The sequence below is a fragment of the Mustela nivalis genome (genome assembly GCF_964662115.1).
Source record: "Mustela nivalis genome assembly, chromosome: 7".
In the NCBI taxonomy this organism is placed as follows: Eukaryota; Metazoa; Chordata; class Mammalia; order Carnivora; family Mustelidae; genus Mustela; species Mustela nivalis.
In genome coordinates this window covers 79,273,690-79,296,644 of record NC_139026.1, presented here as the reverse complement: position 1 = coordinate 79,296,644, position 22,955 = coordinate 79,273,690, and the positions used below count along the sequence as shown (strand labels likewise).

At 39.1% G+C, this 22,955-nt stretch overlaps 1 protein-coding gene across 10 annotated transcripts in view; it reads right to left on the bottom strand.

Moving 5' to 3' along the window:
- The window catches only part of MUC19 (mucin 19, oligomeric), a 345,513-nt gene that overhangs the window by 282,363 nt on the left and 40,195 nt on the right, over positions 1-22,955 (bottom strand). For 8 of the 10 annotated variants that reach the window (XM_082740734.1, XM_082740726.1, XM_082740728.1 and 5 more), the window contains 17 exons: positions 22,579-22,673; positions 22,024-22,150; positions 20,688-20,934; positions 19,627-19,679; positions 19,429-19,529; positions 19,037-19,188; positions 18,410-18,548; positions 17,233-17,337; positions 16,946-17,140; positions 15,698-15,937; positions 15,469-15,625; positions 14,353-14,478; positions 13,368-13,509; positions 12,682-12,716; positions 11,906-11,935; positions 10,291-10,323; positions 9,883-9,927 (listed from right to left, as the gene is read on the bottom strand). In XM_082740734.1, the coding sequence (XP_082596860.1) occupies positions 9,883-9,927; positions 10,291-10,323; positions 11,906-11,935; positions 12,682-12,716; positions 13,368-13,509; positions 14,353-14,478; positions 15,469-15,625; positions 15,698-15,937; positions 16,946-17,140; positions 17,233-17,337; positions 18,410-18,548; positions 19,037-19,188; positions 19,429-19,529; positions 19,627-19,679; positions 20,688-20,934; positions 22,024-22,150; positions 22,579-22,673 (2,022 nt within the window). The remainder of the gene's footprint in view (positions 1-9,882; positions 9,928-10,290; positions 10,324-11,905; positions 11,936-12,681; positions 12,717-13,367; positions 13,510-14,352; positions 14,479-15,468; positions 15,626-15,697; positions 15,938-16,945; positions 17,141-17,232; positions 17,338-18,409; positions 18,549-19,036; positions 19,189-19,428; positions 19,530-19,626; positions 19,680-20,687; positions 20,935-22,023; positions 22,151-22,578; positions 22,674-22,955) is intronic. The other 2 variants (XM_082740727.1, XM_082740729.1) reach the window with 2 other exon arrangements.

The following is a 22,955-nucleotide window of genomic DNA, read 5'->3' as shown; positions in this document are numbered from 1 at the left end:
CGTCAAATGGCTACTCCCCTCGTAGCACAGCATGGAGCAGGAGCAAACGGTTCTGGGTGGCCCTCCTTTGTGGACCCAACACTGAGGAGCCCTGCTCCAAGCCCCTGTCCCGACGACCGCCTGGCTGCCACAAGACCGAGCTGAAGCCCTTGCCATCGTGCCCCAAGAATGCTGGCCCCGATTCGTGAACATAGACACTACACTCTCAGTCGCCTCACCCTTCAGCAAATTCCCGACTCTAACGGCATGCAGAACGCGCTGCGTATGTTGGGCTGCCGCAGATTCGATCCTACACCCTACCAAAGGATCATGTGCTGGCCACGTTCTGCCCAGAAAGGATCTGCCACCGAAATCTGACATCAGAAATCGGGCGAGGCCAACACAACTGTAGCTGAAGATCACTGGGCCATGGGTCCACAGATCAACACACAAAGTCAAGGCCCACTGTGCGTACTAAAGAAATGGTGCCTCATGGTCCGGGACGGACTTTCGGTTCCTGCTGAAAGCGACCAGAACTCCGGAGGGCTTTGAAGACGTGAAGGGAGACGGGGTGTCAAGCTGAGTTTCGGGAAGTCCCCTGTGGTGGGCTATCGACTAAGGGTTCGTCGGGGGTACCTGGCGAAAGTCTGGAAATGGTCTCAACGGTGACAGGCTTCGCGGCCTTCGACTGCCTGTTCCGACCATTTGCAGGGCCCCTCTGGCACAGTGTCTGTTGCTAGGCTCGGGGGCCGGAACACTGGCATTTCTGCAAAGATCCCTGGAGAGGGGGATGCTGTTGGTCTGGCAACCATTCTTTGAACAGCTCCGGCTTTGAGGAACATGAGCTACGTTGGACAACCGCGGGTGTTAGGTGGCACACGTGGACCGCCTGAGCGAGGCCACGGGCAGATGGGACTGCGAGGAGAGCAAACTGGGCTGCCCTTTGAGGTTAATGCCTCACTCCCTACACGGCAGCGTGAACACAGGATCGTTGGCTTTGACTCCAAATCATGTCTACCGGTGGAACGGCCCTCACGTTTTTGTTCTTGAAACCCACGGTACGACAAACGCCATGCGTGGCGCACGAGGAACAGCACGCTGTCGTCCGTTTCATCTCGGAAGCATGCCCTATCGCACAGATCCCACCACTGTGGAGCCATGCCAGAAGAGGCCCAGGGCTTTCGGGGTTCGAATACGGCCTCTACCTCTCCTGAGACCTTTCGTTGCTAGCTTCCTTCTGGGAGGAAAGATGCCCATCGGCCACGCTCTCAATGGGATTTGAGTCTCATCGTTATGCTTCAGGCATCATCTGAAAGTTGATGTCATTGACATCAAAGAAGTGTCATGGACCAGGGAAATCTCTCCTTTTCCCATGTTACTGAATGTCATCCCAACGCCATCAGCTCACTTAGCACCCCTCCTGTCCAAGAATCTCCAAGGGGTCCTGACGTGAAATCCAGGACGACTGGTACTGGGAAACTAGGGAAGACATGGCCTTTCAATCACTTCTTGGCCTCGCCTGCTCTGAAGCCTGTGTCCCTTGTGCCTTTCTCTTCAGGGTCAAGAGAAGGACGACGACAACAACAACATCATCAAGAGCAAGCACAAAAGATGGAAAACCCTGCTGAATACGGGTATACGTGCCATCACCAGTCGACATAACGGGTCAGATGTCTGCCAGTCTGGACGCTATTGGACTGAGCAGCACTGCCTGAAACCAGTTGCTTAGGCGTCGAAGGGCTCCGTTGTTGGGAACTGGCTTTACCTGGTGTGTGGCCAGGGCTACTGGTGAAGGCGGGGCCCGCTCCAGTGCTGCCTAGGCTGCCAGCATTGAGGGTCGTGGAAACCGGACGTCCAGCAACACCTGAGAAAACCGTAGAATGAACTGCTCATTTCAAACACACTTGCCCTTTTTCGCCCAAAGGGGAATGGACCTCTCCCGCCAGTCGCCCCCGCCCCCGCCCCCGAGGAAATGGAATCGACGTTCTTCCAGTGACTTGCTGTCCAGACTTCCCGCAGATTTTGTTCTAATATAACTCTTCTCCGTTTTTGTTATCATCCTTGCTACTTCCTTCTTGGGGTGGTTGCAGCCTTCTTTGCCACACTCGTGCTTTCCACATCTCCAACTGGGTCATCTTACGTCTTCCTCTACATATCACCGTGACGTTGCATCCCAAGAAATGGGACCTCCCGCCCTCATCACACTATCCCTCAGGGATTCTAGGAACAATGAGGAAATGACAGGATGGAGCTCATGGCACCCTTCCACTTAAAACACCTACGAGGTCAAAATATGTCCTTAGACAGAGGCACCTTTCCTCTTAGGCGAGTCTACCTTTTTTAAAATTGTTTTTTTTCTTTAACCTGTGGAGTGTGATGCTAATGAGTTCTGTCAGAGAGACGATATTCCTGTGAAACGGGATGGAGGAAAGTCGAAGGGGACCCCCTACTTAAGCCCGTCGCTCTCACCTGGTCCAAACCAAGTGAAATTGAAGTCTTTGGAAATAAGACTTGATAACCATAGTCAAAGCTCCGTAAATTCCTTCTTTGCCGGGCTTTCTCCAAAGCCATACTCTCATACAAATTCTGTCCAAAAACCCGAATTTCCACAAAATTTCAGCCTGAACCTTCTTTTCTCTCCTTCTTCTTCTCCTCCTCCTTCTCCTTCCCCTCCTCCTTCTTCTCCTTCTTCTTCTTCTTCTTCTTCTTCTTCTTCCTCTTCTTCTTTTTTTTTCTTTTATTCGTGGTCCCCAATAAATTTTTGGCATAATATACTCACCTGTAGTAGAACGTTCAGTCTGGAGACCTCGAGCTGTTCCTGAGGAGAAAGAAAGAAATGAGGGGCCACTTGCGGACTCAGTCACTTAAGCCTCTGTGTTAAGGCTCTGCTCCTGATCTCAGGGTTGTGGGATGTAACTGGGGGTTGGGCTCCCAGCTGGGTGTGGGGACTGCTTCGGATGCTCTCTCCCCCTCTCCCTCTGCCCATCTTGCTCGCTCACCACAAAGGGAAAAAGAAAACAAAAGAAAAGAAAACCAAAAGGAAGAATAGAATGGGCCTCATGAAAAGTAAGTGATTTCTGCAAGATGGCTCTGGTCACTGACAAGGCTGGGACTGAAATCCAAGCCATCCAGTCCCTCGGACCATAGGTCATAGGACGTTTTCAGCTAATGCTGCCACTGCGAATCATGAACCGCCTCTTGTAGTTTTGGGAGCACCCAGGCTTCCTAGTGATGGAAATGCCATACTTGAGTCCAGAGAAACAGAGAAGAGAACATGACGTGAGTACTACCGTGTCCTTTTTGGAATGCTTCACACCATCGCTATGATCCATGTGTTAAGTAGTGCGAGAGAAGTTGATGTGAGCATTCGCAAAGGTAGTGTCATGCTTTAATTGACAAGACTTGCCCAGTCCGGGCCAGGCACACTCCACCAACAGCCCAATACAGATCTCATCTTTTCCCACCGATCCCAAGCTCACGGGACATGGAATGGACACGTCTTGCTCATCGGCATGGAAGGGTCATGTAGAAAGACTCTTTGACCCTGACCCCCAGGGACTCCCCAGGGGACAATGATGCGGCCGGATAGACCCTGATCCTCCCGACCATTTCGGTGCCGATTCCAGTTCCCTGGAGAAAGGTCACCTCTGGGGCATTTCAGTGATTCTCATCTGAGCTCCTTCCAACTGGACACAACCACCCGTCATTCAAGGCAGCGACTTCCCGTGGGACACAATCAACTCTTCTGCAAAATGGCCACGCCTAAACGGGTTCTGAGCCACACAGGGTGAAGGGGAACACAGTGGCTCACCACACATGGTAGAGGACACATTGCAAATGTCTGTAGCGTATGAGTGAGAAAACACACGTCTAGGCTTTCCTTGTGAAGGGTGGGGCTAACGAGGAAATGGGCTCCCCTTCTCTCTCCCTCTCTTTCTCTTTTTGTGTGGTGTTTTGGAGATGGGGATGGCGGGGACCCGTCTTGAATCCGGGCCCTTGAGTCTCTTGAAACCCGTCACAGTTGGGAGTACAATGAATTTTCTAGCTACTACGAAGGCGGCGTGAGCCCTCGAAGGATCCCTTTCGCTTGGACGGAAACGAACACTGTTTGGCCATTCTTGCAGTGCACATTCTAGTGTTCTTCACTGTAAATGCCTGCAAGGTGAGCTTCAGGAGATCCATACCGTGCTCCCTCCAAAGCCTCCAGCTCCTTGGCTGAAATTGAAAGGCGTGTACACAATGGATGATGCTCCCTCCAAAGGTTAGTGGCCAGAGAGGGCCTTTGACTGAGCACTTCCTGGGTCTTACACTAGGCGGCACTAGCACAGGGAGTCTGGAGTCTGTCCGCAGGTCCCATAAGGGAGGGGTATGTCCTTCCCCCTCCACGAAGGAAGGAGAAAACTGATGTGGGAAGCATGCAAAGCCTTCAACTAGGGGCAGACAGCTGGGAAGGAGAACAGAAGGGATTCCACTTCTTTCGTTTTCGGCCTCGACAGCATACCGAGCCTGATGCCCTTCCTTCCCTGCCGCCATGGATGCGCTCTTAGAAGAAAGTCCTGCTGCCCACACAATTCCTACAGAACCTCTAGCTGTGCCCGTCTGACACTCTGACTTTGGGACAAGAGGCGAAATGCATTAGAAGACCTCACGTCGTGATGTGCCAGAAACCCCCCTGGGACGTACAAAAGCCTTGGCCTCAGAAAGACATTCTCAACTCGCTCCCACCTGCCTTTCAGTGCTTGGGACTCCAGGGGTCTCACCGGCTGGTGATCCCCTGCTCCCGCTCCAAACCCACACTACCTCTCTCCTAGGAGCTTTGGTGGAGGGGAACACACTGAGTTGCCCTCTGCTTTCAAAGCCCTTTCCGGACACGGGCTCGTGGAGCAGCTGCACGCACGTGTTCCTGTCGGGCCTCCGCACTCACTTGGAGCCAGACGGGCTAAAGCATGACCCCATGCCCATCCAGACTCAGGCTCAGAAGCCCAGAGGCCGGAATCTGGGGAGTCTGACCACACGCCGCTCCACTATCCATCATGTCTGCACGGAGGCTCGAGAAACACTGCCGAGAAGAAGCCCACACAAACCAGGACAGGGGGCCGCCCAGGAGGACGGGCAGTACGAGCTGGCTACGATCCCCTCCCTCAGAAGCTACCGGCAGCTTCCCGCACGTCAGGAAGCAGATGCTTTCCACCTTGTATTTCCATACCTGCTCTGTCTCCCAAGGTTGTGCCTGGGCCAGCTGAATCTCCACTTGTCTTCTCACTCCCTGCGGCTGTGGTGAAGCCCTCTGTACCTTCCGTGGTCCCTGACACAACAACGGGGAAATGGTTTGACTCCTACACACGTAGGGTTCTGCATGTCCCACTTCCCAGACAGGACAGAAGTCAGGCTTCCCACACAACAGCAGCTTTCCAGGACTCCTAGGGTGTCTGCAGCTACATAGCTAGTATCAGTCCCACATCACACACAGCTCAATCGTGAGTTCGCCCTGTGTCACGTTCAATGCCACCACATAGGTGCTAAGGGGCCAATCCTGACTTGTCTGATTTCCCTGCGCTGGGCTCTCTAGCGCTAGGTTCCAGGGGCGTGCTGGGTTCTTTACCTTCTCTGGCGGCTGCAGTCGGGCTGCCGGTTCCTCCTGAAAAGAGACAGCACACTCCACGTTACCCTGGGCAGAAATCAGTGCACTTGCTCTGACAGAAGCCATCTCCCGCAGGCGCTCTTAGGGGTCACATGGTGCAGACAGGTTCAAGGGTTCTGCACACGTTGGTGCCCAGTTTCATATTGATGAATTCTAAAATGTACTACTGATCATGTCTAGATAATTACTGTTTCTTTGTTTGGTAATATCTGACTATATTTAAGCACATAATTTGTGGCACCATTGGACTAATGCATTGGGTTCAAATTTTTCTTTTTCCTCAGTCTGAGAAACAGCTCAGAGAGCCTTAGTTAATTTTACTTTGAAATGATCATTTATTAGAATAAGGTTTTTTTGTGAATAAATATGAAGGGGAAGAAATGCTGTTTTCTCTTAGAAAATTCCTTTTCTTCTTATTGTGTGACTCTGGAAAATGTATGAAAACACTTTTTAATCTTTCTCTGTTTTATGATGAAGTTTGAGAAGTTTTTCCAAGCATAATATTACTCAGTGTGAGGATTGGTTTTTTTTTAATAATTTTGAGTGCCAAAAATGTATGTAAATACTCAAATGCAGTAAATCCTTCTGCAAAGGTATTACCTCTATCTTGTAATGTATTACTAATATGGCACATTACTAAATTTTTAATCTTATAGAATATGAAATATCTACTGGATCTTCAGTGAAATAAATAAAACACTAGGATTCTGTAAGGCTTAGCATAAAATGTCTTAAATAATACTTCATCTTTGGGGCAGAGGAATCATATGGGTAATCTTAAAATTCAACTGCACATTATCTTTAGATTTTAAAAATATGATGGTGGAGATAATTTGTGAGATTTTTATAGTGTTTTATGTTTTTTTATAGTGTTTTATGCTTATTTAAAAATTTTACATTAAATGTCATAGCTGCTCACAAATCCTCCTTAGGTAATGTACTCATTACCTTCTCTTTTACATAAACATTTTGTTTGCTATATTGCAAAGTGTTGGCAATATAAAATTGCCAGATATTGTGTTCTAAACTGAATTCTTGGGGAAAGAAAGCAATGAAAGGAATCCTTTCATTTTTTACCTTGAAATAGTTACCAAAATTTGTTGTGGCTCATGCATAACTACAAAAGTTACCAAATCAACAGTCAAGAGTAGTTTTATTTCTTTAAATTAAACCACAAGGAATGCAAGCTTGTGCAGCCACTTTGAAATACAGCATGGAGGAAAACAGCATGGAGGTTCCTCAACTACTGGGTATTTACCTTAAAGATATAAATGTGATTGAAGGGGTTCGTGCACCTGAATGTTTATAGAAGCAATGTCCACAACAGCCAAACTGTGGAAGGAACCTAGATGTCCATCAATAGATGAATGGATAAAGAAGATGTGGGGTATATATGATGGAATACTATGCTGCCATCAAAAAAAATGAAATCTTGCCATTTGCAATGACGTGAACAGAACTAGAGGGTATTATGCTTAGCGACATAAGTCAATCAGATAAAGACAATTATCATATGATCTCCCTTATATGAGGAATTTGAGAGGAAGAGTGTGTGGGGTTGGGGTGTAGGGAAGGAAAAAATGAAACAAGATGGGATCAGGAGGGAGACAAACCATAAGAGAATCTTAATCTCACAAAACAAACTGAGGTTTGCTGGGGGGAGGAGGGGAATGGAGAGGGTGGTTGGGTTAAGGACATTGGGGAGGGTATGTGCTATAGTGAGTGCTGTGAAGTGTGTAAGCCTGACAGTTTACAGATGGGGCAAATAATAAATTATATGTTAATAAAAAAAAAGAAGAAGAAGAAAGAAATTTAAAAATTTTTAAAAAAGAGTGAAAAAAAAAGAAAAGAAAAGAAAACACATTGAGATACCACCTTACACCAGTTAGAATGGCCATAATTAGCAAGACAGGAAACAATGTGTGTTGGAGAGGATGTGGAGAAAGGGGAACCTTCTTACATTGTGGTAGGAATGCAAGTTGGTGCAACCACTTTGGAAAAAGGTGTAGAGATTCCTCAAGAAATTAAAAATAGAGCTTCCCTATGACCCTGCAATTGCACTACTAGGTATTTACCCCAAAGATACAGATATAGTGAAAAGAAGGGCCATCTGTACCCCCAATGTTTATAGCAGCAATGGCCACGGTCGCCAAACTGTGGAAAGACCCAAGATGCCCTTCAATGGATGAATGGATAAGGAAGATGTGGTCCATATACACTATGGAGTATTATGCCTCCATCAGAAAGGATGAATACCCAACTTTTGTAGCAGCATGGACGGGACTGGAAGAGATTATGTTGAGTGCAATAAGTCAAGCAGAGAGAGTCAAATATCATATGGTTTCACTTATTTGTGGGCATAACAATTAACATGGAGGACATGGGGAGATGGAGAGGAGAAGGGAGTTGAGGGAAATTGGAAGGGGAGGTGAACCATGAGAGACTATGGACTCTGAAATACAACCTGAGGGTTTTAAAGGGGCGGGGGTGGGAGGTTGGGGGAGCGAGGTGGTGGGTATTAAGGAGGGCACATATTGCATGGAGCACTGGGTGTGGTGCAAAAACAATGAATACTGTTATGCTGAAAAGAAATTTTAAAAATGTACCTTAAAAAAATAAAATAAAAATAAAAATAAAATAATAAATTAAACCACAAGTTTCAAAAGTTTTAATAGCTGACAGATGATTATAACTAAAAGAAAGCTATGAAACAATGAAATTAAACTTCTTGGAAACAAAACCAACTGAGAATTAGAAATTCAGTCCATATGCATCCAGGAAATTATTCTGCAGTGTATAAGAAAAATTCAGAAGAATTATTGGGATGAAATTGTTACCAGGCCTTGGCAAGTAAATTTTTAATTATAGACGAGGGGAAAATGCCTCTAAAACCTGTCAGTCTTTCCGTGGCTTACACTGAACAAGCCAGGAACGCTAGTGATATTACATAAGGGAAAGTTTGGTGAGAATTAAACATGTTAGTCTGGGCATTTTTAATGGTATCCTATAATGTGAATTGCTGATAGTTTTGAGATATTTTCTTGCCCTTTGAGTATGAGTGATGTATTAATCACCATATAAATCTGACAATACTAAGAATTACCAAAGTACCCAAAATTATAGTCATAATTCTATATCATGACATAAAATTAGAATCCTAAAATAATCTCCATTTTGCAATATTTCTGTTTCAGAGAAGGAATATTAACTTCATGAATAAAATGTACAAAGTGTAAGATTTATCACTATAAGTAAATCTAACTAATAATCTAAGCTTCACCAGAAATTCTGTGCCTTCCTCCCCCACAAAAAAAACAATGAATTATGAATTTGGGACAGGTAAATTGAAATATCCACTTTTTCTACAAATATATATATAATATATATATATATATATATATATATATATATATATATATATACTTGGATACATGCTTGGAACTAGGTACAACTGGGAATTCAGGGATGGCAAAATATGGTCTGAGACTTTGAGAATGTTAACTAGAGTTGTGGTGATCATTTTGCAATTATATATAAACACTGAATTACTATGAGGTACACTTGCAAGTAACAGTGTTTTATGTCAATTATACCTCAATAAAAAATATTGTGTTTAAATACATATATATATATACTGTTTTAAGATTTTTTTCAATTTATTTATTTTAGAGAGAGAGAGAGAGAGAGCATACACACACATGCACATGCAAGGGAAGGAGCAGAAAGGGAGGGTGAAGGACATGCAGACTCCCTGCTGAGTGTAATGAGCCCTGTGGGGCTTGATACCAAGATCCTGAGATCGTGACCTGAGCCAAAATCAACAGTCAGGTGCTTAACTGACTGAGTCATCCAGGGGCTCTTAGATGCATATATTTAGAAAAAAGAAAATAGAGAAAGTATTAAATAACAGGAGAAAGAGAAACAGTGTTCAGTTGGGGGGGGGGGAGACCAGTGTAAAATGAGTGGGTATGTCGATTAAAATATGTTTTAGATTGGGCGCCTGGGTGGCTCAGTCATTAAGCATCTGCCTTCGGCTAGGGTCATGATCCCAGGGTCCTGGGATCGAGTGCTTCATCAGGCTCCCCACTTGGCGGGATGCCTGCTTTTCCCTCCCACTCCCCTTGCTTGAATTCCCTCTCTCACTCTCTCTCTCTCTGTTAAATAAATAAAATCTTTAAAAGAAATAAAATATGTTTTAGATTAAAAAACTATTTTAATATACATAAAACTGTATTTGTCAATTTATAAACTTTCTGATTTACCTATTGTTTCACTGCTTGATCTTGTAAGCACTGGAGTGGAAGCTGCTGAATTAGAGAAAACAATGGAAAATTAATTTGTATAGAGAAAAAGTTATGTTTCTGAGAACATCTACATTCATATATAAAATGTATAAACTTGAAGTTAATGTTTTAAAGAAATTTGATAATATACAGGTAACTAGATGTTAAAATGTAGAATTGAATCTTTCAAATCCGTAGACCACCAGTAAGAGGTCAAGAAAACATCATTTTGTATAACATTTTTTCCAAATGTTCCTCTAAAACATTCTTAATAACAAAACAAAATTCCCCTTAATATGTCATTATAAAGTTATAATACTGCAAAAGGAAGTTTTGGATTTTTTTAATGCCCTCTTGATTAAGTTGTGGTTGAAGATTATGGTTTACCTGAGCCTGAGCTACTGGTTACTGATGTAATTGCTATACAAAGAAGGAGACAAATATTTGGAAATATATGTTAGATTGTGTTAAAAGACAAAATTAAAAGTATTTATTTAGAGATATGCTCACATAATATCTAGAATGTAAGTAAATAATTAAATGTAAGAGTTAAATTCATTTATGAAATATTCACACACCTGAATATACATTTGTTCTCCTTTGGCTATTACTTTATTAGAAATCATTCAATTAAAGTTAAGATTCCTTGATATTAATAAAAGAGAAGTTATAAATTATTTTTAAAGAATTTAACATACAATTTTCTTTAGTGGTAGGATTTGCTTCACTTTCTCCAAATCAGCAATATGCAGAAATTTTTTTTTGAGGATACACATCCTCTGAATAGGAAAGATGTTCTTCGCTAATATTACAATTCGGTGAGACCCTTCTATTTGGCATTTAGTAAACAAATAAAGAAAAACAAGTCTGAAAAAAGGGACAAATTGCCTGAATTGAAAATCAATTTGCTGCCAATTTAGAAGATAAAAAGCAAACTTTATTTTTAAAGCTGCTTCAGTGGTTAATATGCGGATAACTGTTGCAGTACAAACTGTGTAAAGGCAATTATTTATTAAAGTAAGTTACTTAAATAATTTTATTGGGAAATTTATTTTAAAAACCACTTACTATAACCCAAGGAAACATTTCTAAAATTGTATTCAGAGGTTAAGTGATAAAATAATCTCTCATTATGTCAACACAAATAAAACTATATGTTTATTATATATCCACTAAAACTAACTATTTCCTGTTATTACCACCTAGCCAAAATCTCAAAGGAATCTCACAAGGTCTATTTAAGAGCCAAGAAATAAGGTTCAGAACCCTGACATGTGATACCTTAGCTTTAGGTAAGTGATCAATAATAACTAAAATTTAAGAAGCATTTTTAACACAATTTTAAATATATTATCAAAATCTAAGTGTTCCAATTTACTTTACTATCTCTTAATTGCACAATATTCATCTCTGAATATTGATCTACAGGAAATAAAACCCCACCCTGAATCACACAAGATAGGAATATATAACTAAACCGCAGCAACCATAAGTATACTTATACTGCCAGCAAATTACAAGTCCCCAACTAAAGTTAAACTGCATTCTGTCCATACTCACTTGAATAGACATAACTGAAATGTTCTTATAGCTGACAGCAAATAAATGAGTTAAGAAAAAGAAACGAACTTTTTATTTCTATATTTTCAAATTACCTCCCAGGGTAATCATGACTTCAAAATATTTACTTCATGCAAGACCACATTTAACTCATTTAACTCATTTTTATTCCATTTGTTCCATTTATTATCTAAAAATGTCAAGCTCTGGATGATGATATTTAACTAATAAGCATACATTACCTACTGTATGTTCTAATCATATTCCTAATTGAATACACAAAAGTATAGTGAAATATTTTGAGATTCTTTAGTAACTGTTCATTCTTTTTTGTTACAGATTTACCAAAATACTTTTAACTGGCACAGACTATTGTGAAAATATAATGCATTATCTACAAAAAGAAATCAGAAATACACATTGTAAACCATAATGATTTTACCTGTGAGTGTCGAATTTGCAGAAGAAGCATCTGAAATTATGATAAACTACTATTATTAACAAGAATGAAAAATTGTGGAAAAATCTAAATCTCAAATTGCCCATGAATTATCAGTATCTTATCTTACTTCTTGCAATTTCTAATACAAGACAGGGAGTAGCTCATGTACTCTTAAAGCTTATTGAGATTTATCCTTAAGATCTCTGTTGATGGGGCGCCTGGGTGGCTCAGTGGGTTAAAGCATCTGCTTTCAGCTCAGGTCATGATCCTAGGGTCTTGGGATCCAGCCCTGCATCAGGCTCTCTGCTCAGCAGGGAGCCTGCTTTCCTTCCTCTCGCTCACCCCTGCCTCTCTGCCTACTTGTGATCTCTGTCTGTCAAGGAAATTTAAAAAAAAAAAAATCTCTGTTGCTCATGAGTGATCCTTCAATTATTTAATTCTGTCTATCTAATCCTCACCCTTCACTCCATCCCTTTTTGAAACAATTTGGACTGATGTCTCACTCCCTTAATTCCCAGAGCCCACAGATAGGCAGGGGCTGCCATGCAGCCCCAGAACTGTCTCTGTTTCCCAGCTGTTGGAAATGCCTTTGCAACCTTGGTTTTGAAATGATGGGACATGAACAAATACACTGCAGTGGAATTGTTCCAAACCACTGAGGGAAGTGCAGTCGAAACCACCAAGTACTCACTCCTTTGCTGCTGAGGATCCAAAAAGAACCCACAGCCTCTACCTCACCTTCCCTAATTTAATTCCAGCAAAAAACAAGAACTCACCACCACTGCACTCCAATTCTCCTGCGATACAATAGCTGAAAGTTATGTATAAAAAAAAAAAAAAAAAAGGGGGGTTGAAATTTTAACTCCTTATTACATAGACCTCCCAAATTTAAAACAACAAATTGTTTAACCATGAAAATCAAAACAAAGCTAAGAGCACATTAAATCATCGTTTCCCCAGGAATATGTTTATTTGTGTGTATGTGCTGTATTATTATTCATACTCATTTCACTGAGGCAATCTTGGTACCTGAAGGAATGCTTTGCAGTAAAAAAATAGTTCCTACATTTGGTTCCTACATTTACAGCTTCAAACATGACACTAATTTCCATGCACCTCTAGACTAGACTTCACCTCTGCTTCCATGTCACTGTCTGAAGCCTATAAACATGATCTCACACTTACAGAATCAAAACTTTCTTCTTACCTAAAATTACAAGTGACATTTTCTGTCCTATCAACTGTATTATAAGATTCAACAAACCATTTATTGATATATGGATTTCATGAAAATTCAAAATAACTAGCATAACTGACAAAGAACTCAACCTAATACAGGCCTTCTCGTTTAAAAATAAGAGAGCTAAAATTTATATATGTGTTTAAAATTTTTTTTTCTGAATGAAAATGTAAGAAATATAAGAAACAGAATAGCTCATTGGAAAGTTAGTAGAGAATGTACCATGTTCTCCCACAGTCATCCTGAATCACTCCACCTGCTGGTACGATATCGTTATAGAAACAGCTGCACTCAGATAAACGGACACATTTCATGAGGTTCTCATCCAGATAAGGAGCATTATCCGGGCACTTAGCATAACAACCTGTATGAAAAATGAACCGTGGTTCATTTCTATTTCCAGAAACTTGTCATATCACCCTCTATGTCTGTAAAGTTACGTAAGTGGTCACATGAACTGAAGTAGATAATAGCAACACGACATCACATTCTTAGTGAAAATATAAAAATTGAACAGGATTCAGATCCTCCTGCAATGGAGTATTAACCAAAGAACTAAGAACTTACAAATTTTGGCTGATTAATTTTTTTCTAAAATGTTTCCTAAAGTATTTTAAAACGATTTGCTACCTTAATTGATGGCATGATGTTGAACATAATACAAGGTTTTGATAAACACGTATCTTGAAATGTGAAAGCCAGTTCTAAATATCTATTTTAATAAGGAGAGACAAAAATCCAAACGCCATAATAAAATGAGTTGACAAGGCTTCAAAGCCTGGAATCTAACACAGAGGTGACTTTGGGAAGTTTAAGCATCATCTTGTTTTCTTGACACTTCTTCCATTCGAGATATGTAATGGTAAGAAGAAAGAGCTATTTAAGTGTGGGATAGCGTTAACTGGACTATATTATACATTGCATTCTGAAACTACATTCTCAACCAATTATATTGTCTAATGAAAGGTATAAAAACCGACAATGGGATCCTACCACTATGTTCTCCCCTACCTTATTAAATAGACAATTTATGTCTAGAGAAAATGTTTCTAATGTACAAATATTAATGTCATAATCAATAGAAATACCTATTCATCAAATTACAAAATGTAAGACTCTGAGTTGGCAGAAATGAATAACATTTTTCAGTTGTAAAATATCAATATAATTTGCACTACTTTGAGGATATTACTAAAATACACCTTACCTTCTAAAACTGCAGAAAATTTCTGGCCAATAACTCGATCTCTGCATGTTTTTGTGGTTACTGTACCACAAGGTTCATAGCGCCAACTGCATTCGCCGGGTCCATTATAATAATCACAGAAAACAGCTATAATTGAATCATTTCAAATTATTGTCATTCATTATATGATGATTTTCACTTTCATTTTTCCACAACATTTTTAAAAGGGATTTTGAATAATATTAACAATAAACAGACCTATAGTATATCATTCTGTTTCATCAAGTCCTTTTGGCTTTATCCAAATTGCCATATGAGCCACAAAAGCTCATGAAAAAGGAGAGGAAGCATATAGGATCAAAACAGCACTTTCCTTTGACATCTCACTCTAAGGTTGGTTTGAGGTAGAAAATAAACATTGATTTTTCCATTTTGAGATATTTAAGATCATAGTCCAGATTCATAGTTCTAATGTTCAAGCTTAAATTAAAAAAATAAATCTCTGTGAAAATCAGGCTCTTTTAGTATGTATGTAAATAACCATTCCTAAATGAGGTAACTAAAAATTTCAATATCACGGTTTGCATGATAAATGGAATAAAATGTGGATTCAATATCAGTATTTTTCATTTATAATACTTTCATAATGTTTTCCATTAAAGGGGAGAGAGTTGACTGATTTCTACTAAATTTATCACATTCCATATATATCAAGATTCCATTTACACTCCTTTTACAGTTTGTCTTGACTAGCACTCTGTAAAATTTTTAAAACAATGTCTGAGGACTTCAACCCAAAGTAGTAGATGTGGTAAATGTTTACAGATATATGACAGTTCTCAGATAAGTCAACAGTTCATTGTTCATGTAAGTGTCAGTAAGAGATATTTTCCATCAGTGTTTCATTGTTCCCCTGTTAACATAAGAACTTTTGCAACAAAAATTGACTTGATGTGTTGTGTCGGGTGTATGTTTTAAAATAGGTAGTTTTCCCATCATTAACATAGTAACATATTTTTAAAACTTTTTAGGCACAAGAATGTGTATTTTATAGGAAATCTGAGGGAAGACTGATTCTCTAACAAAACAATTCTACTTAATGACATTTTTAAAGAACAACATATGGACTTGACTTACGACAGAGATCTGGTTTTCTCCATGTGACACAGACTCCAACTGCACTGCATGCCTCTGCATACATGGCCACAGCTGTGCAGAATCCCAAATACTTCCCCTCCATGTCACATGAGCAGGCTTCTTCAATACATGCTTCTAGGTAAGCTTCGGGGTCCACCTAGACAGAGCATAACACATGAGTTTCTGGGAGCAAAACCTGTGTGGGTTACTGCTCTCAGAGCCATACTACCTTGTGGTGGCATTCTTTGAAGATGCTGTCCCGGATTATCCCACATTTCTGCACAGCCCAGGCTTTACAGTATGGGTTTGAGTCACATGGGAAATATTGTGCTGCTGTGTCTGCACATTTTTGACTTGTTTTCCAACTATTTCCAAATTCCAGTGCTCCAATAGCTTCTGATGAATGCCTTGTTATGAAATCATCCTTGAGATCACCATTGTTGTTTCCACAAAGACCACACACTTTGCCCTACAGAGATCAGAAAGGGAAATTAACAGGTAGGTTGTACCAGCGAAATAGATATATTGAGAGATGAGATCAGAAAGGAAAATGACAAAGTAAGCTGCACGACAGTCATATATAGAGACAGGTGGGTGAGGAAATTATGATTAAAAATAGTATCACGAATCTATTTTATTTTATTTTTTTTTCAGTAGGCTCCACACCTAATGTGGAGTTTATTTATTTTTTTTGTTTTTTTTTAAGATTTTTATTTATTTGTCAGAGACAGAGGGAGAGAGAGTGAGAGCACAGACAGACAGAGAGGCAGACAGAGGCAGAGGGAGAGGCAGGCTCCCTGCCGAGCAAGGAGCCCCATGTGGGACTCGATCCCAGGACCCTGGGATCATGACCTGAGCCGAAGGCAGCTGCTTAACCAACTGAGCCACCCAGGTGTCCCCTAATGTGGAGTTTAAACTCACAACCCTGAGATCAAGAGTCACGTGCTCTGCTGACTGAGCCAGCCAGATGACCCTACCATAAATCTATTTTCAACTCCAAATTTTGGAAGAAAACTAGAATCTGTGGGTAAGATTCTGCTCCTGTTTAATCCAAGACATCCTGTATCACAAAAGGATCTATCAACTAAGATAAATGTATTAAGAATTGTTAAAAACTAGTTCTATTTACTAGCTTTAAAACACAGAGGAGTATACTCTTAGGTTCTTAGAACATCTGCTCCAAGAAATACATTTAATTTTATACACTCACCAGCTACCTTAAAATCGTATTATAAAATAATCTCAAGTAACCAAGCATAGTTAAACTAGAATGCTTCAGGTTTACTGCATTTATTTTTCATCAGATTCTATCATCTTTGAGTATATTTCATGTTTCATGATGAGACACAATAAATGTGGAGGACTTGCTCTCGGAGAGAAACTACCACTCTCTCTTTCTACAGATGAATTGTCTCTAATTCTCAAAAACAGAAATTATTTTCTTTGCCCATTAATCACTTATTAATGATATACGTACATGCCAGCGAGGATCCAGTATAGCAGAAACTCTTGTATTCTTGTCCCAAATTATGGTTATCCCATTTAAAAATTTTAGAATCAGGTACAGGCCAACGGTATGTACGGAATATGTATTTTCAGTGAGCCCACAGTCCTTACTTTCTGTAATTTTGGAGGCTGTTACTTTACCATCATGCAAGACAACATTCTGATCCTGTAAATTAAAAAACAGACATGATAATATCAGTTTTATCTGGCCACTCAAAATCTGAGAGAAAAAGTACACAAAGAGAAACAGTACTTTACCTGAAAAGCAACTATGATTTTTCTTGAGCACGTAAGCCCATTTTCACAGCATGGGACGCTTTCAGTTAAAATACGGAATGTGCCACTTTCCCGACCGCAATAATCCTTTAAGAAGTAAATTATAATAATAGTTTATAAATACCAGGGACATGGAACTCCATTACAATATTGGCACCAAACAAGTAATTCTTGGATAGTGATAACTTAAACTCAATAAACTACCATGGAATTTCCAAAATACAAGAGTTTAACCATATATACAGATAGGTAGTCTTGCTGGACTCCAACCTAGTTAACTGGTCTTCAGTTGATCCTTTTCCTGTTACTTGTACACAAGTTCAGAACTATACCATAGGGGTGTGTTTGTGTGTGTGTATGTACATATATATTTAAGAATTTAAATTATATAATGTAATTTATAATCAATGATTTATTTATAGACTCTGTGAATAGCTAGATAAAGGTGTTTTTCTCCCCCTTAGTGGTTTTTATGAAGCTCGACATTCAAACAAACCTAAGGCATAAATACAAAATAATCCAAATTTCAGCAATTAGATGTGACTTAGAAGCAGCGTGGCAGCATGTAACAAGCATGGACTCTGGAATGACAGAGATCTGGGTTTGAATATGGCATTTTCTATTTAGCAGTTCACGTTGCTTAACCTCTCTATATCTCAATTTCTTCATCTGCATCATAGAGATAATACTATAACCTTTCCCCTGTACTGTAATAATTAATTGTAATAAACTTGCTTGGCAAAGAAGTGCTCATAAAAGAGTAACTGTCATTCTTGCTGATAGTGCTTGTTGTTAAAATAAGGATGTCTAACATTTATTGAGCACTTAGTATGTGCTCCAGTATTTGCCCTAACTTGGTTTCCAGTGGGGGCAATTTCCTTCTCCATTTTACAGATAAGAAAACTGAGACACAGAGGGATTAAGGAATATGCCCATAGTCGCATCAGAGAAATGGGAGAGCTACAACTGAAATCTAGGCCTACTGCCTTCCAAGTCAGCATGATATGATGTTATATTTTACTGCCTTTGAGAAACTTTTAAGGGACCATTTTTTAAAATTTCACATTTTGAGAGTAAAATTCTCCAGAGTTAATCTACAAATAAGTAACTATTATTAAGTATTAAAAAAATAACTGTGATAAAACACATTCGTCATTACCTCAGCAAATGAATATTGGCAGAGACCATCAAAGCTGTAACTTTTTCCATCAAAAGTTCTAACATGACCTTCCCCATAGATGTGGCAGACGGTTTGACATTTATTTTGTGTACAGCTCCAAGATCCTTTTACGCAAGTACTAAAATTTAAAAAAATTATGCCAAGATTCACATACTCATAGTATTTTTATAAAGAAGCACAAAAGGCCTTGTTCTGTATTGATTTAAATTTTGTAATTGTCTTCATTATACTATATGATGTTCACCACACAAAATGCCAAATACAGTTCCTATTTCAAAAGTACAGCATAGGGACTGTAGTCAATAATAGTGTAATCACTTTGTACAGTGACATATGGTAACTACACCACTGTGATGAGCATTTCTTAATGTATATAACTGTTGAATCACTATGCTGTACACCTAAAACTAATATAATATTGCATGTCAACTATACTTTAATAAAACAATTTAAAAATTAAAATTTCTATTTAAAAAATTACTTTAAACTATATTTGACTATTGTTTTCCACATATACCAAAGAACAACTTCTTTCTTATAAAAATAAGAGCAGACTATAATTTCTAATATCCAAAATATATAAAATAGAAATTCTTTATTATGCACCAGTTGTTGCAGCCAACTGAGGTAACACTTCCTTGTTCATACTCCCCTCCACCAAAAGAACATGGGCAGTCTTCAGGAAAGACGCAGTTCCCTTTAGAATTTCGAACCATGCCTACTGGACAGTAGCACCCAGCTTTGCAAGGCAAGTTCTCCTATGGGAATAAATATAGAATATACACCATAAGGTACTGCTTTAACATGTCACAGTATCAGCATTAATTTATAATACATAAATATAAAAACCACATATACATTTAGAGCCAATATTTGACAAATCAAAATAAAACAGTATATATGACCTTCTCATTATTTTTCATTGATGTTTTAGTTTGCTTCTATGCTGACACAATTAAAAGTTTGAAAAGGCTAAACGGCAATGTCATGGTACTTACATCAAAACCAGGCATGTTCCAAGCACCACATTTACTGTCAACTCTTCTCCGTGCCCTCGGGCCCCTGCAGTCAACATATTCAGCCCCTCCAGAACAATTCTCTGCAGGATAAAAGAAATTGTTAATCAAGAGCCTCTTGATCTGCGTATTTTAACCCAAGCAGATCTATTAAGTTTGCATCATGATTTCAATACTTACGTTGGGCTGAACTAATAGGAGTCTGGCAAAGAAAATTTCCATCCCGACAGACACTGGAAATAGAAGAAAGTTTGATTTAAACTTCAAACTCCAATGACTACTTCTTAATACACCATTAGAGCAACTTTAATCCCTCACTCACAAGTTTTATCACAAGTAGATGAGTGAGACACAGCACCCCAGAAGCTATATAACATGTACCCAGTTATAAGATACTGCATTGTACATATTACAGGAATGTACAAGGAAGGTTCTATGAGTCCAAGACAGTGTTTATTCATCTTTGAAACTCCAGCCCTCATCACAAGACCTGGCACATGGCAAATATCTATTTAATAAGTGCTTGTTTGTTGAATGATGAATGATGAATGTTGAGATACAACTAGAAAGCATGGTCTGAACATAAAATCATTTTGCATCCTCTGTATGTATGTATGTAGAATGCATACTGCTAGAATGTTTTTCTATTGGTATTTAAAACCAAACAAGAGTAGAATACATCAGTTAGAGGCATTATGATGCAGTGATCACTTTAGGTTAAAGGGAGCAATAACTAACTTCAATACGAAATACAATATTTAAAATGTGACAGGTCGGGGTGCTCAGTGTGTTAAAGCCTCTGCCTTCAGCTCGGGTCAATGATCCTGGGGGCCTGGGATCCAGCCCTGTGTTGGGCTTCCTTGTTCAGGTGGGAAGCCTGCTTCTCCCTCTGCCTCTACCTGCTGCTCCCCCTGCTTGTGCTCTCTTTCTGGTCTGTCAAATGAATAAATTTAAAAAAAAAAATCTTTGGGGTGCCTGGGCGGCTCATTCGTTAAGCATCTGCCTTCAGCTCAGGTCATGATCTCAGGGTCCTGGGCTCTCTGCTCAGCAGGGAGCCTGCTTCCTCCTCTCCCTCTGCCTGCCTCTCTGCCTACTTGTGATCTCTGTCTGTCAAATAAATAAATAAAATCTTTTAATAAAATGTGACAGGTCTAAGGAAGACTTTAGGAAAACTATTTCTCTGAAAAGGACAGTCCCTTGATTTTGAAGTCATAACAAGTATATATATATAATTTCCATACCATCTGTTGTTATTAATATTGATGAGTTTGCCTGGTTGAATGACCTTGCCATTTATGTAGCAGTCACACTGAGATTTTGGAACACAATTCCCTTCATTATTCTGGTACATTCCATCAGGGCAAGTGCATCCATCAAATGGAACATCTTCTATATCACAGCTTCTATATCTCTCTGACAATAATCGACAAGTTTTATTGCAGGCTTTTATATTGTACTTGAAAACGAGGTCACTTGGACAAGAGGAATCTGTTGGTATAGGAATAAAAAATAGTAAATATGTATATACAGGAAAAGTAGCAATTTTACTTCAACTTGGTATTTATAGATATTATAGTGAATTATTCACAATTGAGGTTATGAATAATCAAGAAAAAGTTACTTGCTATTCTCATTTTTCACTTCTTTTCTTTTTTTCATTTTTTTTTAGAAAAAGTGATTGAAGGAGGCAATTGCAATCACCCAGGAGAAAAAAAAAGAATGCTTTTTTTGAACTAGGGTGGCACCCATAGAGATGGAGAGATGTGAATGGATTTGAGAGAAATTTAGGGGATGAACTTAACAGACTTTATTGATTGGATATGGGCAATGAAATAGTAAGTATGATCTACAAAAAATTTATTTCTATATTTTTTTTGATAAGCCAAGTATTTTTCTGGTCATTTTCAAATACAGCAATAAATATTTAAAACAAAGCAAGATTCAATAAATATGATAGTTGAGCCCCTATTTTACTTACTTTTATTTGTTTTTTTTTTTAATATTATTAATATCGGGGCACCTGGGTGACTTAGTTAAGCATCTGCCTTTTGGTTTCAGCTCAGGTTATGATCTCTAGGCAGGAAAATCAAGTCCTGCTTCAGGTTCTGTGCTCAGCAGGGAATCTACTTCCCCTTTCTCTCTCCCTCTATCCTTCAACAGCACCCCCTAGACACACACACACTCTCTCTCTGAAATAAATAAATCTTTAAAATAAATAAGTAAAATAAAATGTTATTAATATTTAGCTATCATTTTAAAAGGTAGTAGGACTTGGAAAATAAAATTTCAGCATATAAAACTGAACAGAAACCTACATTCACACCTAAATACACATATATTCTGCTCTTATTTAAATATGAATATATTAGATCAAGATAAAAGAATCAAGAAGTAAAAAATACAAGGATCGCACAAACATACTTTTTAAAATAACAGAAAATCATCTTTGAAAGAACCAAGTACAGATTTGTAAATACGGGTTTTTAAACTACACACACACACACACACACACACACACACGCATGCGCTATAGTAACAGTAAGAAGAGAGTTATCTAAACATCCCTGTCCTGCTTACCACACAGTCCGGTTCTCCATCCCACCATGTATACTTCTTTCTCAGCACATGCTTTCACATAGTTGCCAAAAACCGTACACAGGCAGTCTTCACTGTTTTCACAAGTACAAGTGTACCTTTTGCATTCCTTTAAGAAATAAGTGTATTTTACATTATGAAAATATTCACATGAACAGGTAAACTGGGTATCTTTATTCAGCTCATAACAACTTTTGTTCCTTGAAAAAAGATCTGTCTTACAACTTCAGAAACTATTTCTTTTCAAAATAAGCAGAGTATCAAATCAATTATTAATTGAGTTTTCAAAGAACTTAGAAAAGATGGAAAGAGAAACTTATTCAAGATTTTTCTCATTTGGGGTTATTTTCCAGTACCATTTTTTTAATTGGTATATCTAAAAACTAAATAAATTAGTGGAATCCCATGTTAAATTTAAACCTATGTCTTAATTTACTGATAATGCCTGTTATTTGAAAATTTTTAACGCCTACAGACTTCTTTGATACTATCTAAATACTTCACAAAAAGCACCGTTAATCTTAGACACTCACATACCTCATAATATGGTTTAGCGTTCACAACTGGATGGCAGGAAGCAAAAGGCCCGTCTGAATCAAGAAAAATTCCACAATGCTTTTCAGCAAATTTTTCTGGAAGAAAATTCATGCACTCAAAATTAGTACAAAAAAAGTCAAAATTTTTAATTGAATAAGTATAACTATGTTTTTAAAGTGCTGCTTAGCATATCTAATTTATGATCAATACATTATAAAAATAGCATGATAAAAGAAACACCTTAAACAGACAAAATCTTTTTTTTAACAAATTTTATTTATTTATTTGACAGAGAGAGAGAGACAGTGAGAGAGGGAACACAAGCAGTGGGAAAGGGAGAGAGAGAGAAGCAGGCCTCCCACTGAGCAGGGAGCCCG